The following is a 17,135-nucleotide window of genomic DNA, read 5'->3' on the forward strand; positions in this document are numbered from 1 at the left end:
TTCAATGGGTGTTTCTTTATTTGTTTTATTTATTTTAAGTAAAAAAGTTGACTTGAAACATAAATAGAAAATATTCCGTGAAAGCTAAGAACTAGATAACCTACAATAATCCCTTTTTTCTGCACTTAGATTAATGCCTCCATAGACTTTGATTCTCCTTACCCAGCGGAGGAGGACTTGCAGCAGGCACTGCAGTCTTGTCCACTTCATAAGGCAACACAAGCAATTTGCTTACATTAAAATAAATTTTAAATTTCTAACGGGCGGACTGCCCACTTGCTAAAATTACTAGTTGTAGAGATGGCGCTCTAATTAGCTTAGTCGATAGTCATGCGGTAGATACATCCAATACTTCAGTATCCCAATCACAAGTATGTATAGAAAAGAAAAGATAATCGTTAATAACATAAGAAAATTACTAAAAAAATTTATTAATTATATAAAAAAAGATAGACAGTGTGTGTGCAATAAATTCAAATTTCACAATACTACAATATCGACTCACGTACCATCACCAGAATATATCGATAAGCCGCAAAAGTCGCAGAGAAAGAAAAAGTTTGTTGATTTGTTAAATTCCACTAAAGGGAGTTCTAATTGAGGAATATAAGCCCACCAACAAGATGATGGTATGTACAAATGCAAGCCAAGCCATATTCCCCCATAGGGAAGTTATTAAAACCCTGAATTGTTTGCATTGAGAGCTACTAGCTGAGCCGTCCAAGTGACGCCTCTCGCCGCGTACACAAAGAAAAGTCTTATCACCAGAAAATGGGCGTAATTAGAGTGTGAATTGATGTGTTTATTGCACTCGCAGGACGGCACGGATGACTCAAACCTGCTGAACAGTCCGTCTGCGGCCAACAGCAATGGCGCAACCATGGAAATAGTCTCGCCAACGAACCCGCTGGCGAATCCTCTGGCCGAAACAGCAGCTGCGGCACCTGCAGCTGCCACAAATGGCAGTGGATCTGCCACATCGCCGGACAGCTCCTCATCCGCACCGGCCACGCCTGGCGCTCCCGTCGCCCTGGGCGAGAACGCGCTCCATGTGGAGATATCCGATGCACTGAGCGAAAAGGAAAAGGTCAAGTTTACAGTACACACGCGCACCACGCTGCCGGGCTTTGCGAAAAAGGACAATAATGTAGTGCGACAGCACGAGGAGTTTGTCTGGCTGCACGACCGCATCGAGGAGAACGAAGACTATGCCGGCTATATTGTGAGTCTCCAACTTATTAACCCTAATTTATGATACTGATACTGATTTGATATCCTTACTAGATACCACCCTGTCCGCCACGTCCGGACTTTGATGCGTCTCGCGAAAAGCTACAGCGTTTAGGCGAGGGCGAAGGGAACATGACCAAAGAGGAATTCAAGAAGATGAAGTCGGAGCTGGAGGCGTGAGTGACCCAAACTAAAAAAAAAATATGCAAAACAATAAATAATTCTTTTACCATTTCCCAGCGAATACCTTGCCACCTTCAAAAAAACTGTAGCTATGCACGAAGTGTTCCTTCGTCGACTGGCCAGTCATCCCGTCTTTCGCGTGGACCAGCATCTCAAGGTATTCCTTGAGTACGATCAGGATTTGTGCGCCAAGCCACGCAAGAAGATGGCCATTTTCGGTGGCTTTGTAAAGTCTCTGGGCAAGACCACAGACGAGATTCTGCTCAGCGCCACAGTGCGAGATGTAAATGATTTCTTTGAGAATGAGCTGCAATTCCTCACCGAATATCACGGACATTTGCGTGAGGCAGCGATCCGGACAGAGAAGATGACGCAGCGGCACAAGGATGTGGGCGATAGCCATCAAAAGATATCGAATGCTTTGACCCAGCTCTCGACCACCGAGAAGGGCAATATGGAGACATTTGTGGCCAAGACGGCGGAGATATTTGAGAGAATTAAGGTGGGTTAACCGATAGAGTTTTGTCAATGCTTTATTGATTTATGTTCTTGAAGAATCTGGAGACTCGAGTGGCCAGCGATCAGGATCTCAAACTGGGTGACACTTTGCGCTATTATCAGCGGGATAGTGATGCTGCCAAGGCATTGCTAATCCGACGTCTGCGATGTTTGGCTGCATATGAGACGGCCAATCGTAATCTGGAGAAGGCCCGTTCCAAAAACAAGGATGTGCATGCGGTAAGATTCGGGATGAGCTTCTGTGTCCAAAAACCTTAAGAGACGTTTTTCCCCTTTTCAAAAAAGTGCTTTCAGCGGGGCAATCAATTCTAACGCTTCACTAATTACAAACCAAACTATTAACTATTTTTTTCTCAACTACCTCACATTGCTCTGCTCTTCGCTCTCTGCTATGCCTGTCCCTCTGACCCCTCACTCTCAATGTGTGTGCGTGCGTGTTTGTGCGTGTTCTGTTTCGGCAGCCCCTGGAGGTGCAAGAGGTATTTGGCATTTTAAGGTTTATTAACCGTCGGTTTAGTAGATGTAAACAGCTGCATGCCCTCAATCAGTATTCACACGCTCTAGCATGCCCTTATTATTTACTGCCTTTCCCAGAATCTTACTAATCTCTTTGGTTCCTACTTTAGGCTGAGACTGCCCAGGCGGAGGCCTGTGAAAAGTTCGAATCGATGTCAGCTTGCGGCAAAGAGGAGCTAATCGGTTTTCGCAATCGACGAGTGGCGGCTTTCAAGAAGAGGTGAGTCCACCTGCGATCCCTACCCAGCTCCCTTTAATGAGCTTTAAATTCACCATTGACCATGTTATAAAAGTATCAAAAAGAGAGAGGATACTATATGTTATGCCTTGCTAAATTACAGCCTCGTTGAACTCTCAGAGCTAGAGATTAAGCATGCCAAGACCCAGTATGAATATCTACGCCAATCGCTGCTGGCGCTGAAGGAGATTGCCTGAGAGGATGAGCTGGTTGAGGATACAGAGGGGGTAAATGGATGAGTCCGGGAGACGGAAGTAAATCAATTGTTTAATTGCTAAGCAAACAGTTTATTATTATTGCCATTGAAGCAACATTTATTATCTTACCCCACACACACGTATTTGTATTGTAACAAAAATTATCATTTGTTTTTTGTGAACACAGAGCGCTTTTATATATTTGTGAAACAAGCATTCCTCTCTCTGAAGCATTACCTATAAAACATATATCAAAATGTGAATAAATGAAAAAACATTGTACAGAAGGCGAGCTGTTTGTTATCAACCAACAGAATATACAAACTTTGCATCGAACACGGTATCCAGGCAACTACAAATAGCGTTCCCCAAATTTAGTATACCAAGGAGACAGTCTTACAGTAGCGTTGTTCCAGACTTACTCCTGTTCCCTTTAAGTTTAAAAATCTTTTAACCATGGATGATTTTGGCTGCTTTGATTACAAGCGCCCGGCCAGCGCCAAGCATACCGATTGGCGAACCTCTACGTATCGCGGTCATCACCACCTCACCGATCTCAGAATGGGAAACAAGCTGAATGTCAAGTTTGCCGACAAGGACCTCTATGTGAGTGATCCCTTGCTGTCGGAGAAGCTCAATTCTGAGTGCATGGCCAATTATGTGTGGCAGGTGAGAGAATGGACCACCAAAAAAGGATCCCAATACTCCCATAATGGATTTTCTAACCCATTTCCAGTATGGCAATCCGAATGCCCTGAAGAATCCCTCGCTCAACATGAAGACCCAGTACATGAAGCCCTTCGAGCAGGGACAGCTACGTTTTGTGAAGCGCAGAATGAAGCCCATCTCGAGTGTTACCCATGACACCTATGTGCTCAAGGAAATGCCCGAGGAGCCTGAGGTTGTGCCTGTTGCCATGCCCACGCCAGTTAAAGCCACTAAGATAGTTATCGATCGTTCTGAGGAGGGCTATAGCAAGTACTTGGATCCCTCTGCCACCACCTACAATCTGTCGTATGTGCGACTGAGTCCGGAAAAAATAGCCGGTGGAGTGGGAGCCCATGACAATTTAACCTTCTGGAATTGGTCGGAGAACATGATGCCCTCGCGCAAGGTATCGCGGGAACCGGATGCCAATATGTGCGATGATTTTCCCTCAAAGCTCTGCCCAAAGCGTCGCTGCGAGTTCCAGAATCAGACCAAGCGTGTACCGCATTCGGGGATGGTCTCGGAAGTGCAGGCCAACTACACGGATCCGCAGACCCGACTAGTTGAGTTCGATCCAAACGTGAGGCCCGTGTTGGAGCATGCGGATGTCGTGCCGTTTGCCAAGAAAAGCGAATACGCCATATACGGATCGGGAGAACCGGTCGTTACTTACGTTTAGAGCTCATTCCTACTAAACATCTATTATTTCCTCAACGAAATTTATGTTAAATAAAACGTAAGATTTTATGGTTTTACCTAAGAGAATTTAAGAAAAAATGTACCTTTTTTGAGATGCCGAAAATTTATTTAAAGTCCGTGTGTGGTAACCAGAATGATTAAAGGATCCTTTGGCATAGAAAGTTCATCGCCAAGTTTACACGAATGTGGTAAAACTATGAGGCAGGAGGTTATACGCCGATGTGACCAGCACCTCATCAGTGTCCTGGATAGCCGGAATACTACACTCCATCTCCGGCGGCGGGGCCTTGGCAATGTAGATGGGGAAATCTTTGTAGGCAAACTCACGGATAAACTGACGGCACACGCCGCAGGGCGTAGTAAAACTCTCCGGGTGATAGGCCACCACAGCACCTTCCGTGTACTTCATTTCACCCTCGCTAATGCCCTTGGCCAGAGCACATCGCTCCGCGCAGTTGCCCGGAGTAAAGGCCACATTCTCGATGTTGCAGCCCGTGAAAATCCTGCCGCCCTTGGCACGGAAGGCGGCACCCACTTTAAACTTGCTGTAAGGGACATAGGCGCTCCTGCGGGCGCTCAAGGCGGCCTCCAGGAGCTCTCGGCCACTATCATCTTAAAAAACAAAAGTGAAGGACTGAAAGAACACTCGGCTACCCACATTCAACTACTCACCGACCTCGGAGAATGCCACCGTATACTCCTCTAGCATCGGAGGATGTGGCAGATTCTCGGACTCGGATGGGCGACCCTTCTCACCGTTAAGCCGCGACTCGCGGCGTTCCAATTCAGACATCAATCCATCCAGCCTCTGCATATAGGAGCCGAGCAACTTGCGGAGCACCTTCTTCCGCTGCTCCTTGCTGAGGCCTCCGGCGGCGGCGTCTTCGTTCTCTCGCTTCTGTCGTCGCGCCAGTTCGTTCTGCAGCATTTCGAGTTCCCTCATCTGCTTCTCAAGCTCTTTGCGCTTCAGCTCATCCTGCAGCTCGTTAAGACACGCCATGTAACGCTGAAGTAGCTTTCGCTTTTCGGCCATTTTCTTTTTTTTCACTAAAAATTTGTGTTAAAATTATGTGTGTATTTTTGTAGTCTAAAATCTGTACTGAATTTTATTGAACGAAAGCTGTACCACTGATAATAAAATATAGAGTAATGTCACATCTTGTTCGTCAACCATGCAGTAGGTTATGTGTGTAACATTTTTAGAAGTAGGGGCTTTTTTTCTGTGTGACTTTTCATTACAATGTCATTTGGTTATTGTATTTGTACACACACGGCTATGATTTGGACTTCAGTACATCTTCAAACTCACAAGAGTTAATACCCCTATTTCCTAAATAGTTAAAAATATATATTTAAAATTTTTCCCAAGATTTCTTACCTATTGGTTTTAAAATTTGTTTTTATAGAAATTTTTCGTTTTCGTTATTTTAATTTCGATCGACTTCCGGATCTAAGAGAAAATGAACAAGCCTCCGAGTAAGTTAAAATCCTTTAATGACTTCAGCAGAAGGATTCATTACATTGATCATAATCTTAGACAACAAGACAGCTGTGTTCAAAGTCTCGCGAGGATCTTCCACAAGTATCGGTCCATTACGAACTCAAGGACCTTTTTCAAGGGCTAAAAATCCTCTTTCAGTAAGTAAAGCAACTGATTCTTAAGAGTAAAATATTATACATATAGTCCCCAGGCTCGAACCTCTATAAGTCGGGGCAACTTGCAGACTAAGACCAACGAACCTGAATCTTTGGATCAAGCTTCCACAAGTCCCAGGGCGTTACCTGGGTTCTTGGTGAGTATAATTGTAAATTAACCTAGTTCATATATTCCTCATATATTTTGTACTCTGCAGGATCGCCCCTCAGCAAACTGCGACCCCATTCAGGCTCGGGGATCTCTTCCTAATGCCGCAGAACTTTTATATTCGGTGGGTATAAATCTGAGAGGAGGACTGCTTCTTAAGAGGGTATTCTTGATTATAATTTACATTCATTAGGCTGAAGTATCTGGAAATCGCCGCCCCTCACAGATTCGAGGACCCCTTCCTAAAACTAAAATACCTGTCTTCTCGGGGAATGGAAATCAGGGGAGTGCTTCCAGAAATCCAGGTCCCGCACAAAAGCCGGGATCTATTTTATCGGTGGGTAGAAATCTGTGAGGCGGATGGATATAATTTAAGAAATTATATATTCCACAGGACGAAGCCTCCGCAAGTCCCAGTCGAGGATCCGCTGCTAAGACCAAAATACCTATATTCTCAGAGAGTAGAATTCGGGGAAGTGCTTCTACAAGCCCCGGCCCAGTACAGACACCAGGACTTAATGCTAACAACCCAATAGACCCAGTGAGCAGGAATCCTAAAAGGAAGGAGTGGATTTATATATATTTATATTTTACCTTTTTTTAGAGTCAGCCCTGTGGAAGTCCCAGCCCCGTACAGGCACAAGAACGCAAGATTACCGAACCTTTATCCTCGGGAAGCAGGAATAGGGAGAGTGGTTTCAGATATCCCGGCCTCATACAGACGCAAGGACCTTTTCTTTCGGTGGGCACAAATATAAGAGGAGGTAACCTTTACTTATATTTTATATTCCCCAGAGTCGAACTCCTACAAGTCCGGACATCTTTCAGAATCGACGACCTATTTCCAAGGCCAGCGAATCTGTTTCCTCGGCAGTCAGGACTCGCGGAAGCCTGTCTACAAGTCCAAGTTATATACGAAGACCCAAGTCCAGCGTACCTGTAAATACGGTAAGTAGCAATGGTTTGTTTTAAGAAGTCTATTATAAACTATCTATTATAAACTATATTTTGTACTCTGCAGGATCCAGCCTCTGCAGGTGTCAGCCGATTACAGTCACGAGGACCAAATGCTACCAAACCTGTGCCCTCTGTTAGCAGGAATGCTTCCAGAAATCCCGACCCCCTGCAGGCCAAAGGACCTCTTCCGAAATCCAGCGAACCCGTATCCTCGGTGAAGAGAAATTGCGGAAGTGTTTCCACAAGTCGTGGTTCAGGCTTGAAATCAACCGGACAGGTATCCTCAGTGAGTAGAGTTCGGGAACGGTGTGAGTGATTCTTAAGAGGCCTTACTGAATAAGACTCTATATTCCTTAGAAGCAAGCCTCTGCAAGTCCCGTCCCTGCGCAGGCACCAGGACTTACAGCAAACAAATCGCTGACAAGAAAGAATCAGGATTTTGCATCCAAAAGACCCGGCAACTTAACGAATACAAAAAAACAAATCACTTCGCCGGCCCGACGACCCGACCCGGCAAAACCTAATGGGAAGCAAATTCGCAATATGGAGCCGGAACTTTCTTCAAAACAGAACACAAAAAGCTCACCCCCAACGAGCCCAGGCCGCAAATCCGAACTGGCTCCCACAAGTAAGTGCTAGCCTTCTTTAATAATGGTACTCAACTCGGATGACTCGAGCACTAAATAATCTCTTTTATCCTACTAGCAAGTTTATCCTTTGAAACTCAGTTGGCCGACGAGCTGGACAAACGTAATCGCTCCATAATCGAACTTGAGATGAAACTGGTGCAGAACCAGAATCTGGTGTCCGAGCAGGCACTTCGTTTGGCCGAGAGCAAGGCAGTCCAAACAGCCAAGGACGCGGCCATGGAACAACTGAAATCCGAGCTGTTGACTGCCAAGGATGAGTAAGTGCAAATGGAATTTGACTTATGATGAAGTCATCCGCAATAGTATACAATTTTCAAACTTCATGAAGATACGACCGGATGCACTTGCGCTTAAAGGATGCAGATCTGGGTCTGGAGCAGGCCACCTGTAAGGTAAACAAGTACTTAGAGCGGAGCACTTCGTTCGAGGACGAGCTTAAGAAGGCTCGTGATATGATCAATAACCTGCAGGGGCAACTAAAAGACGCCAACACAAATGCTGAAATTCATTGCCAAAGTAAAGCTCAGCTGCAACAGGATGTTGAGAGGATGCAGGGGCAGCTGACACTGGACTCCGACAGAATTCTCAGTCTGCAACAGACCGAAAAGGATTTGACGGAAGACTTGGAGAAGAAGGACAGGCTCATTAACAAGGTTGATCGCCGATTGATCCCATTGATAGCTCTGCCTGGTTTTATCCTGCTCCTCCTGCTCCGCAGATAAACCACGAGCTCGCCACCAGGGACGAAGAATTTCGAAACCTTTTCGAAACCCTCCAGAACAAGCACACGCAACTGAGGAACCAGGAGCTCAGCATCAAGCGGCTGGAAGAGCGGAATGAGAGGAGTTCCCTAAACCGTTCCAAGCTAGAGGAACGGAATTCCGCCTTGCTGGATAAAATTGATCGACTTAAACATAATCTGTAAGTAATTTGAAGCTGCAACTTGAATTTATTATTATAATTATAATTAATGGATTAATAGGCGGAACTATTCCCAAATGATTATTGCCAGTGATGGTAAACCCTTTTTCGAAGAGGTTCCGACTCGCATTAATCCTGATGTTGCCGACGGGCTGGAAGAGTCGCAGCAGAAAAGAATGCCGAAACACCGGGAAAAGTAGTCTAGTATTTCCGGAAGTCCATTTTTGGTATTCAAATGTAGAACAAATTGTTTACATTTATAATTTAAGATGAAAAATAGAAACTTCCTAGCCAATATCTTGTGATATTTATATTAATTTATTGGTTGTTTTCCAGCCCTCCACTTGTCTCTAGTCGGGAATTCCCCTTTTATTCTGTCAGACTATATGGAAAATTACAAAAAAGAAAACTAATTTCGAGAAGCCGAATTGTGTACACCTTTGCAGTTGCCCATAGTATCATGAGCTTGAATGAGCAATCGATCACAAAACATAAAATGTGTAATTTATGTACATTAAATGGATATTTTTATGTTATTGATACTTATCAAGAATATATATGATTTGTCGGGTCGGAAACTACTCCTTCACTGCGTTGCAAGCTTCCGACTGTAGTTATAATACTCTCCAAAGTTATAAAAATAATGATAATGATGAAAACTATCAGATTACACACATTCCGTCCTATCTGTAATACTATTTACAAGTGAGCGCTGGTTTGATGTGTATCAATTTTAATGATATTGAGCACAATTATTTATCATCCCCAAATCAAATTAAAAAAGCTTCCTTAAATATATCTTTTCAACTAAAGTATAGTTATAAGATTTAAACTCTTATAAATACACATAAAGTTCGAATTTATTCCCTTTTAAATTATTAATAAAAAGGTATATAGAGTATATGTGAGGTGACGTTATTCAATAGAAACTTTCTTACATATGTATATATACAAGTATATAATTTAGTCATAAATTATTACCCTTTCATTTTCTATCGCCTCCTTTCTAGATTACAGATTTTAAGTGGATTATCGGTTGTTTTTATTTCATTATATTAATATGTATAAATCTATGACAAGTCATCATCTAGCCCACCATATTTTTATAAAAGAAACAGTGTATATTTTGTAGTGTAGTGTAATTTTCTTTATTTCCAGAGATTAGATTAACATTGTAGATTACTATTGGCAAGGGGCTGCGTTGAGGCAACCTTGAACCTAGCTCCCTTGGCTTTCCCCCACCTCCTCGATTAAAATTAGCCTGCATTTACTTCCGGTACGTGCGAAAACTGCTCGGCAACAAATTAAAAATGGAGGTGCACAGAACGGGATCGTCGTTCTGCAGCGGCTCCTCGCCTGCGGCGTCACCAATCCTCGCATCAATGGCCTGGGCAATATAGATAGGTATATCGTCAGTGGCAAACTCCCGGATAAACTGGCGGCACACACCGCAGGGAGTGGTAAACACGTCCGGTTCATAGGCCACGACAGCGCCAACGGAAAACTCAGTGGCTCCCTCGCTCACGGCTTTCGTCAGAGCCGTTCGCTCGGCACAGGAGCAGGGCGTAAAGGCGGCGTTCTCCACATTGCAGCCGGTGAAGATCTGCCCGGTGAGCTTGGCCCGAAAGGCAGAGCCTACTTTGAACCCACTATACGGGACATATGCGCGTTGACGCACGGCAAAGGCGGCCCTTAATAGTTCCTGAACAGAAGGATCTGAAAGCCAGGAAAGGATCAATCCAAGTCACTTGATAACTCTGAAATCTTTTTTTAAGTTTTGCCAAGATCAAGTTCATTGGAGATCAAGAAACTTACCCAGACTGCCGTAGGTGACAACCTCTTCTGGCTTTTCCGGACGAGCAAAGTTTTCCGTGAGATGCGACATTAATATTTAATATTTTTAGCTAGTTGCGGAGGAGGAGGAGGCCAGCGCACGCCTTATTTTCTTAAAATTTGTTATATTTTTAGGCGAGGCGAGTGCGTGACTGGGTGCTTACTCTGTGCGGGTCCGCTGGCAAATGGACGGTTTGTAGTGACGCTGACTCGTGAAGTTGGCTATAATAACTAGCCCCCGCCCCCCTTCCCCGTGGTGTGACACAAATAAACATTTGGCCAACACACGCAGAGAGACAGAGAGCGGGAGCGAGAGAGAGCTGCTGATAAGCCGTCCTCGGAGCGAAACGATCACCAATGAAAACACACACAAACAGATGCGATTGCCTCGGATAGCTATTGAACAACAAATAACAACGACGACCACGGGGTGGGTTCTACGCTAAATAACAAAACACTAAATTTATGTATATATTGCACATGGTTTGCAGCTGCCCGATCCGTCTCCTTTCCCGCTATTTGCCGTTTAAGAAGCTGAAGCCGTTGGGCAGCAGTTGGAGCACGCTGGTGCAGAGCACCCTCAGGGGCAGATTGCTCGGCTTAGCAGCATACAGTGGAATATCCTTGCCATTGACAAACTCGGAAAGAAACTGCCGACAAACTCCGCAAGGCGTGGTGAAGCCATTGTCCTGTTGGGCCACAACCGCACAGGCCACAAAGTCGCGTTTGCCTTCGCTAAATTTTAAAAATATTAAGGATATTAGAATAGTTTACAGGAATTTCAAATTATAATATTTTAAAAACTACTACATAAATGAAATACGTAGGAGCGAAATTGAAAAGCTTGAAAAATCGTATTATCGTCATTAATTATAGTTACAATTAGCATCAATATACAGAACCCCTTGTAAGATAGCCTATGACCCTGAGTAAGGCACATGTGACACTCCTGGGTCCGGGAGTGACCCACTGACCTACCTGATAGCCTTAACCGCGGCCGTACGCTCTGCACAAATGGTGGTGGCATAAGCGCCGTTTTCTATGTTGCAACCGGAGTAAATGGTGCCATCGCTGGTCCTCAGGGCAGCACCCACAGAAAAGTTGCTATATGGACAATAAGCCAACTTCCTGGCCTCAGTGGCTGCGTGGATAAGCTCCTGGATAGAGGGATCTGATTGGATTGAATGTCAAGAGATTAGAGATCATACGTAGTGACGCGGCACCGGTTACCCAAGCTGTCGAACTCCCGCACATTGGTCTCGTCTCTTGCTCCATTGATAAACACCTGTGCCATGGTCACAATCGATTAATAATTGTTTGTTAATATTAAGCAATAAACAGTCGCCAACAGCTAAACAAAAACAAACAGTTCAGTGAGACCAGCTGGCTTTTCTGAAAATAAACCACAATGCATGTACTGTGTTACTTAAAAAATTAAAATATGCCAAATTGATAATTAAATAAACAGAATGATTTTTTTGTATTGGTTTTTAACATTTTTAACCTTGTATTTATTAGGATAAAAACAATATAGACTAGTTTGATAAACCTATGAATCCAGGCAGCGTTTTCCAACACTGTTATTATATTAAAAAATATCCAGGTGTTTGTACTTTGTTTATAGCAATACTCTTGCAGCGTCTGTTTTTTCGCTTATCAAGGGCCGCAATCGGAAAAGTTAGCGACCGATTTTGTGGGGGTTTACGACCCGGATAGAGCCAATTAGTGAGTGACTGTTTGTGGTTTCCCCACAACACACATTTTTCACCTTGTTTAGTGTAATAATAATGACAACGAACCCAAGTCACCAGAACCAGGAGGACGTGGAAATCACCATGGGCGGATCGGGAGCTGGATCCGGAAATGCCGGTGCCCCGGAAAGGCTGCCCCCTATTAACCCAGCAGAGCAGCGCTTTCCATATTGCATCGTCTGGACTCCCATACCCGTGCTCACCTGGCTTCTACCCATGATCGGTCACATGGGCATCTGCACCTCAGCCGGCGTGATCAGGGACTTTGCTGGCGCTTATTTCGTCTCAGAGGACGACATGGCCTTCGGTCGACCCACCCGATACCTCCGATTGCAGCCCAAGTTTGTTGAGGGCGGCAGCTATGCCTGGGACGAGGCAGTTTCGAAGGCGTCGGTGCTATACGGCACTCGAATCCATAACATCTTCTGCGACAATTGCCACTCACATGTGGCGACCGCACTTATCAATATGCGCTACAAGAATAGCACCGGCTGGAACATGCTTATCCTGAGCATGTGGCTCTTCGTCTGCGGGCGCTACGTTGGCTTTGGGGGCGTCCTTAAGACCTGGCTACCTTTTGTCATACTTTTGACCTTGTGTATCTTGTTGGGCGTCTACTTTTAATGGCTGAATATGTTAACTTCGTGTAGTTCAATTCTTTTTTATTTAAGTATTTTCAATAAAATGTATTTCTAATTATGGAACTAAGTCTTTTTGGAAACGCGGATATCTCAGTTTGCTAAGAATTTTCATTATTTTGAATTAACATTTATTCAGTGAGTGGAGCTAGCCCACTTAAATGTTTGCTAACATGGTGTAGGGCCTTAACTCTAATATCTTAAACCTAGTTCTCTACTGCGCGCGTTATTTCATCGGCCATTTCAAGAAGTTTCTTCCACTGCTGTATTGATAGAGAGATGCCCTTCTTTCCGGGCATAATTTCGCCGTTCTTCTCATAATGTTCGCGAATGTCTACCATCTTCCGGCCGCGGAACTCGTTGATGCGCACTTGACGCAGCTTCTCCAGGACCCACGGCCCAGAACCCCCTGCAGCACCCTTCTTGGCTCCCTCCGCAGCCGGCGTCTCCTTGGCTTTCTTACTTGCCGGTGGATTGCGCTGCAATGATAAGTTCGTAACGCCTTTTTAATAATAATTCGTGCTGGCTTACGTCTTCCGGGCCGCTGTCGCTCTCCGAAGAGCTGGACTTTTGTTTCTTAATCTTTGGCATGTTTCAAATTCTTATTTTTGGCAAATGCAAAAAAAAAGTAGAAAATTCGCGCTTGTTAGTTGCTTAGTGTTACCGTCTTCGGATTACCAAAGTGTTGAGAAGCGGGCGAGTCAAAGACTGTTATAACGCGCGTTGAGTACAGCTGTGAAAACATCGATAGTACCATCGATATTCCTGTAACTCAACCGTTCTGATCTAACATTGAGTCCAACTAGGTAACAAAAACATCGCTACAAAAATATCGATGTTTTCACTGTTGAGGCCCTTTCGCATACTGGCTGTACCGGCGTCACTCGAAGGCGCATTTATTAATTTATCAATTCATTCAAGTAAAAGTTTTCCCGGTGATAGCACCAACTGTGCAAAAATAGTGACGTGCCAGATTCTAGGCTTAAATATATATCTCACTTAAATAGTGGTAAGTACGCGCCAATAACAAATTAGTGCTGGCGACAACTAACATTTTTCTTCGCATGTCGCGCATGCATGTGTGCGTGCGGCGTCGGCTGTGCGAATTTTTTTTCGGCAAGGTAAGCGCGTTCTAAAAACAAGAAATGGGAAAGAAGTCGGACAATCCCGAAGTTAATAGCAATAGCAATGCCTCCGATGAAGAGGAGGAGGCAGAGTACGCCGTAGAGAAGATCATCGACCGGCGAGTGCGTAAAGGGAAAGTGAGTGTTCCGCGCCAGAATTCGCTGACTGCGTCGCTTCATCTTTCGTTTCTATCCGCAGGTTGAGTACTACCTCAAGTGGAAGGGTTATGCTGACACCGAGAATACCTGGGAGCCGGAGAGTAACTTGGACTGCCAAGATCTGATTCAGCAATACGAGCTGAGTCGAAAGGACGAGGTAAGTGCTTCTTTGGGTACAGTTGTGATCGATCTGTCACTCATCGTATCTCTCTTGGCATCATCCCGATGCTCCGCAGGCGGAGAAAGCGGGAACTTCTAAGAAGGACCGCCCAAACAGCAGCAACAAGGGCAAGGACACAACGGCGCGCTCCAGCACTGCGTCTACGTCCTCGAGCAGCAAGCGAAAGTCCGAAGAACCAGGTGAGCAGCTCTACATTCTTAAGGGTAGTGTTCGAGATTCGTTAACTTGAGAGCGTCAAGTGGCTTGGATGGACTCACATTTTTGTAAGCCTAGAAATGTTATTTTCGCGCACAAAATTTTTTAAAAGTATATTTGAATGTTTTTCCCCTGAAGAGTTTAAACAATAGAAAGACAACTGAGAGCCAGGTAGACAACCGTCCCTAATGTGGATGAGAGTATAACCGCTGTGAACCTATTGAATCATATGTAAATACTCTCTATACATTGGACCAGGCAAAAAAAAAAAAAACTATCCAACTAATTTGTTAGATGTGAGATATCCGAAACAAGCCAAATTTTGTTACATTATGCAGATACAAAACATTTTTACGATTTCCTTGTAGAAAGTACAGTTAACCCCAATAAAACGATTATGAAAATGTCATACGGCGGATTAATGATGCTGAAAGCCATTGAGATTGCTCTCCATAGTTTGTTGTATTATAGTTTATTGTCCTATATGATAAACATAAATACTGCGATCAAAATCAAATGGAAAATATAGTAAAAATTCATCATATATGTAGATATCGAAACATACCATACTTAACGTAAAAATTCATACGAAAAATGATATCTTATTTATTTTTTGTTTCTTTAAATATAAGAATATATTAAAAAATGAATAAATATATTAAAATATATTAAATTATCAGTTACATATCGATGTATAGAGAGTATGACACCTAATAGCGATATACTATTGGTATGTCAATGTTTTATTCCAACCTTAAGTCAAAAATGTCATTAAAAGTTTAACATTTGTAGAAGTAAGACTGAAAATATATAAGAATGGTATAATTACGAAGTAAACTCAAAAAAATTTTCCCTTATTGATATTATTCTTTTGTTCCTCAGCACCCGTTAGTGCTAAAGCTAAGCGCACCATGGAGCCGGACCAGGATAGTGGCGATTCCATGCCGCCAGGTGGAACTGGATTTGATCGCGGTCTTGAGGCTGAGAAAATTCTTGGGGCCTCCGATAACAATGGCCGCCTCACATTTTTGATTCAATTCAAGGGCGTGGACCAAGCTGAAATGGTACCCTCGACTGTGGCCAATGTTAAGATCCCCCAAATGGTGATTCACTTCTACGAGGAGCGCCTGTCTTGGTACTCAGACAATGAGGACTAGGATTCTCGCACTCCAGTCTCGCAGCAGAGTTTTTAGATCATCAGAAGATCATTACTCTAGTAGATTAAACCATTAACACTAATCACCCTGATCACAGCACACGAAGTGCGAAAAACATTATTATTTTAATTTCCCATCATGTTGTGTTTTAAAAATTTGTAACTCAATGATTAAAAACCAACGTATAATATTCAGATGTTTGGTCTTTGCAAAGTGGTGGAAATGGAATTGTCCTTGGAAGACATATGTGGCATGTGGCGTACATATGTGGTGTGGGTAATTTATTTTAAAAATGTTTTGCGTAACAGACTTTTTGGGAAAAACCCGAAGCCAAAATTAAGGGTTTTCCATTTTCTGTTTAAGAACCCCTTTAACTAATGCTTACCTTTCTAACACGGCTTTACAAAGAATCGATATTAACACTATAATTATATGAAAATTTCACTACAAATCAAAATGGAAAAATCTCGTAACTAAGCCAAAAATGCTTTAATTTCAATTCAGAAAGCGGTCGTATGTTCAGTTTTAGCAGGATAATTAAACTGCATACTCCATTTAATATGTGAATTTTTGGCGAATTTCGCAAATTTTCATGATGTAACCCCTTTCATTTTTTTCAGAAAATGGGAAATTTCTGAAAAAAATTTTTTTAGTCCGGATATAGCTGAAAAGATTCTCCTGTTGATGCCGATCAAGAATATATATGATTTATAGGGTCGGAAATGACTCCTTCACTTTCTTTTAAGCTTCTGACTGAAGGGGCAATACCATTAAACTACATTTTTATATGAAATTTTTTTGGCAAATCAAAATTTAAAAAATTCGTAACTAAGCCAAAAATGCATTAATTTCAATTCGGAAAGCGGTCTTATGTTAATTTTTAGCAGGTTAATAAAACTGCCTAAGATTTATAGGGTCGGAAGTGACTCCTTCACTTTCTTTTAAGCTTCTGACTGAAGGTGCAATACCATTTTTTAGTCGGAATTAACTATATTTTTATATGCAAATTTTACGACAAATCAAAATTTAAAAATCTCATAACTAAGCCAAAAATGCATTAATTTCAATTCGGAAAGCGGTCGTATGTTCAGTTTTAGCAGGATAATTAAACTGCATACTCCATTTAAAATGTGAATTTTTGGCCGATTTTCGCAAATTTTCATAACCCCTTTCATTTTTTTCAGAAAATGGAAGATTCTCCTGTTGATGCCGATCAAGAATATATATGATTTATAGGGTCGGAAGTGGCTCCTTCACTTTCTTTTAAGCTTCTGACTGAAGGTGCAATACCATTTTTTAGTCGGAATTAACTATATTTTTATATGAAAATTTCACTACAAATCAAAATGGAAAAATCTCATAACTAAGCCAAAAATGCTTTAATTTCAATTCAGAAAGCGGTCGTATGTTCAGTTTTAGCAGGATAATTAAACTGCATACTCCATTTAAAATGTGAATTTTTGGCCGATTTTCGC

At 42.9% G+C, this 17,135-nt stretch overlaps 9 protein-coding genes across 12 annotated transcripts; 5 read left to right on the plus strand and 4 right to left on the minus strand.

Annotated features, from left to right (window-relative positions):
• Positions 1–482: 482 nt before the first annotated feature.
• On the plus strand, positions 483–3,170 carry Snx6 (sorting nexin 6). Of its 2 annotated transcripts, XM_020943291.2 has the most exons (8): positions 485–629; positions 818–1,222; positions 1,285–1,406; positions 1,471–1,915; positions 1,969–2,151; positions 2,394–2,411; positions 2,559–2,668; positions 2,790–3,170. In XM_020943291.2, exons 1-8 carry the CDS (start codon positions 624–626, stop codon positions 2,881–2,883), a joined length of 1,383 nt encoding a protein of 460 aa, XP_020798950.1. In that variant the 5' UTR covers positions 485–623; the 3' UTR covers positions 2,884–3,170. The 2 variants fall into 2 exon arrangements, with proteins under 2 accessions (XP_020798952.1, XP_020798950.1); XM_020943293.2 differs by lacking the exon at positions 2,394–2,411 and having other exon boundaries at positions 483–629.
• LOC110176838 (uncharacterized) lies at positions 3,167–4,368 on the plus strand. The gene is made up of 2 exons (XM_020943294.2): positions 3,167–3,552; positions 3,620–4,368. The coding sequence occupies exons 1-2, from the start codon at positions 3,340–3,342 to the stop codon at positions 4,268–4,270; spliced, it is 864 nt and encodes a 287-aa protein (XP_020798953.2). The 5' UTR covers positions 3,167–3,339; the 3' UTR covers positions 4,271–4,368.
• Positions 4,369–4,374: 6 nt separating this feature from the next.
• LOC110176839 (uncharacterized) lies at positions 4,375–5,499 on the minus strand. Its single transcript, XM_020943295.2, has 2 exons — positions 4,963–5,499; positions 4,375–4,902 (listed from the first exon to the last, which is right to left on the minus strand). Exons 1-2 carry the CDS (start codon positions 5,321–5,323, stop codon positions 4,466–4,468), a joined length of 798 nt encoding a protein of 265 aa, XP_020798954.2. The 5' UTR covers positions 5,324–5,499; the 3' UTR covers positions 4,375–4,465.
• Positions 5,500–5,580: 81 nt separating this feature from the next.
• Positions 5,581–8,919, plus strand: LOC110176836 (uncharacterized). Its single transcript, XM_020943289.2, has 14 exons — positions 5,581–5,766; positions 5,828–5,928; positions 5,982–6,083; positions 6,144–6,218; positions 6,288–6,431; positions 6,489–6,635; positions 6,699–6,836; positions 6,890–7,042; positions 7,116–7,337; positions 7,409–7,679; positions 7,757–7,958; positions 8,030–8,354; positions 8,420–8,622; positions 8,684–8,919. Exons 1-14 carry the CDS (start codon positions 5,751–5,753, stop codon positions 8,820–8,822), a joined length of 2,238 nt encoding a protein of 745 aa, XP_020798948.2. The 5' UTR covers positions 5,581–5,750; the 3' UTR covers positions 8,823–8,919.
• Positions 8,920–9,746: 827 nt separating this feature from the next.
• On the minus strand, positions 9,747–10,646 carry LOC110176901 (uncharacterized). Its single transcript, XM_020943388.2, has 2 exons — positions 10,438–10,646; positions 9,747–10,338 (listed from the first exon to the last, which is right to left on the minus strand). The coding sequence occupies exons 1-2, from the start codon at positions 10,505–10,507 to the stop codon at positions 9,890–9,892; spliced, it is 519 nt and encodes a 172-aa protein (XP_020799047.2). The 5' UTR covers positions 10,508–10,646; the 3' UTR covers positions 9,747–9,889.
• A 187-nt stretch (positions 10,647–10,833) lies between these two features.
• On the minus strand, positions 10,834–12,029 carry LOC110176902 (uncharacterized). The gene is made up of 4 exons (XM_020943390.2): positions 11,960–12,029; positions 11,686–11,847; positions 11,434–11,626; positions 10,834–11,190 (listed from the first exon to the last, which is right to left on the minus strand). Exons 2-4 carry the CDS (start codon positions 11,747–11,749, stop codon positions 10,971–10,973), a joined length of 477 nt encoding a protein of 158 aa, XP_020799049.1. The 5' UTR covers positions 11,750–11,847; positions 11,960–12,029; the 3' UTR covers positions 10,834–10,970.
• LOC110177010 (transmembrane protein 222) lies at positions 11,866–12,910 on the plus strand. Of its 3 annotated transcripts, none has more exons than XM_020943521.2 (2): positions 11,866–12,180; positions 12,260–12,910. In XM_020943521.2, exon 2 carries the CDS (start codon positions 12,291–12,293, stop codon positions 12,828–12,830), a length of 540 nt encoding a protein of 179 aa, XP_020799180.1. In that variant the 5' UTR covers positions 11,866–12,180; positions 12,260–12,290; the 3' UTR covers positions 12,831–12,910. The 3 variants fall into 3 exon arrangements, with proteins under 3 accessions (XP_020799180.1, XP_020799181.1, XP_020799179.1); XM_020943522.2 differs by having other exon boundaries at positions 11,870–12,180; positions 12,267–12,910; XM_020943520.2 differs by lacking the exon at positions 11,866–12,180 and having other exon boundaries at positions 12,187–12,910.
• Positions 12,911–12,952: 42 nt separating this feature from the next.
• Positions 12,953–13,648, minus strand: Ssb-c31a (single stranded-binding protein c31A). The gene is made up of 2 exons (XM_020943524.2): positions 13,376–13,648; positions 12,953–13,323 (listed from the first exon to the last, which is right to left on the minus strand). Exons 1-2 carry the CDS (start codon positions 13,433–13,435, stop codon positions 13,051–13,053), a joined length of 333 nt encoding a protein of 110 aa, XP_020799183.2. The 5' UTR covers positions 13,436–13,648; the 3' UTR covers positions 12,953–13,050.
• On the plus strand, positions 13,623–15,854 carry Su(var)205 (Suppressor of variegation 205). Its single transcript, XM_020943519.2, has 5 exons — positions 13,623–13,853; positions 13,966–14,106; positions 14,168–14,284; positions 14,364–14,487; positions 15,386–15,854. Exons 2-5 carry the CDS (start codon positions 13,990–13,992, stop codon positions 15,658–15,660), a joined length of 633 nt encoding a protein of 210 aa, XP_020799178.1. The 5' UTR covers positions 13,623–13,853; positions 13,966–13,989; the 3' UTR covers positions 15,661–15,854.
• Positions 15,855–17,135: the final 1,281 nt, after the last annotated feature.

This window comes from Drosophila serrata, unplaced genomic scaffold (genome assembly GCF_035046125.1).
Source record: "Drosophila serrata isolate PLE 108 unplaced genomic scaffold, ASM3504612v1 contig_240, whole genome shotgun sequence".
Lineage (NCBI taxonomy): Eukaryota > Metazoa > Arthropoda > Insecta > Diptera > Drosophilidae > Drosophila > Drosophila serrata.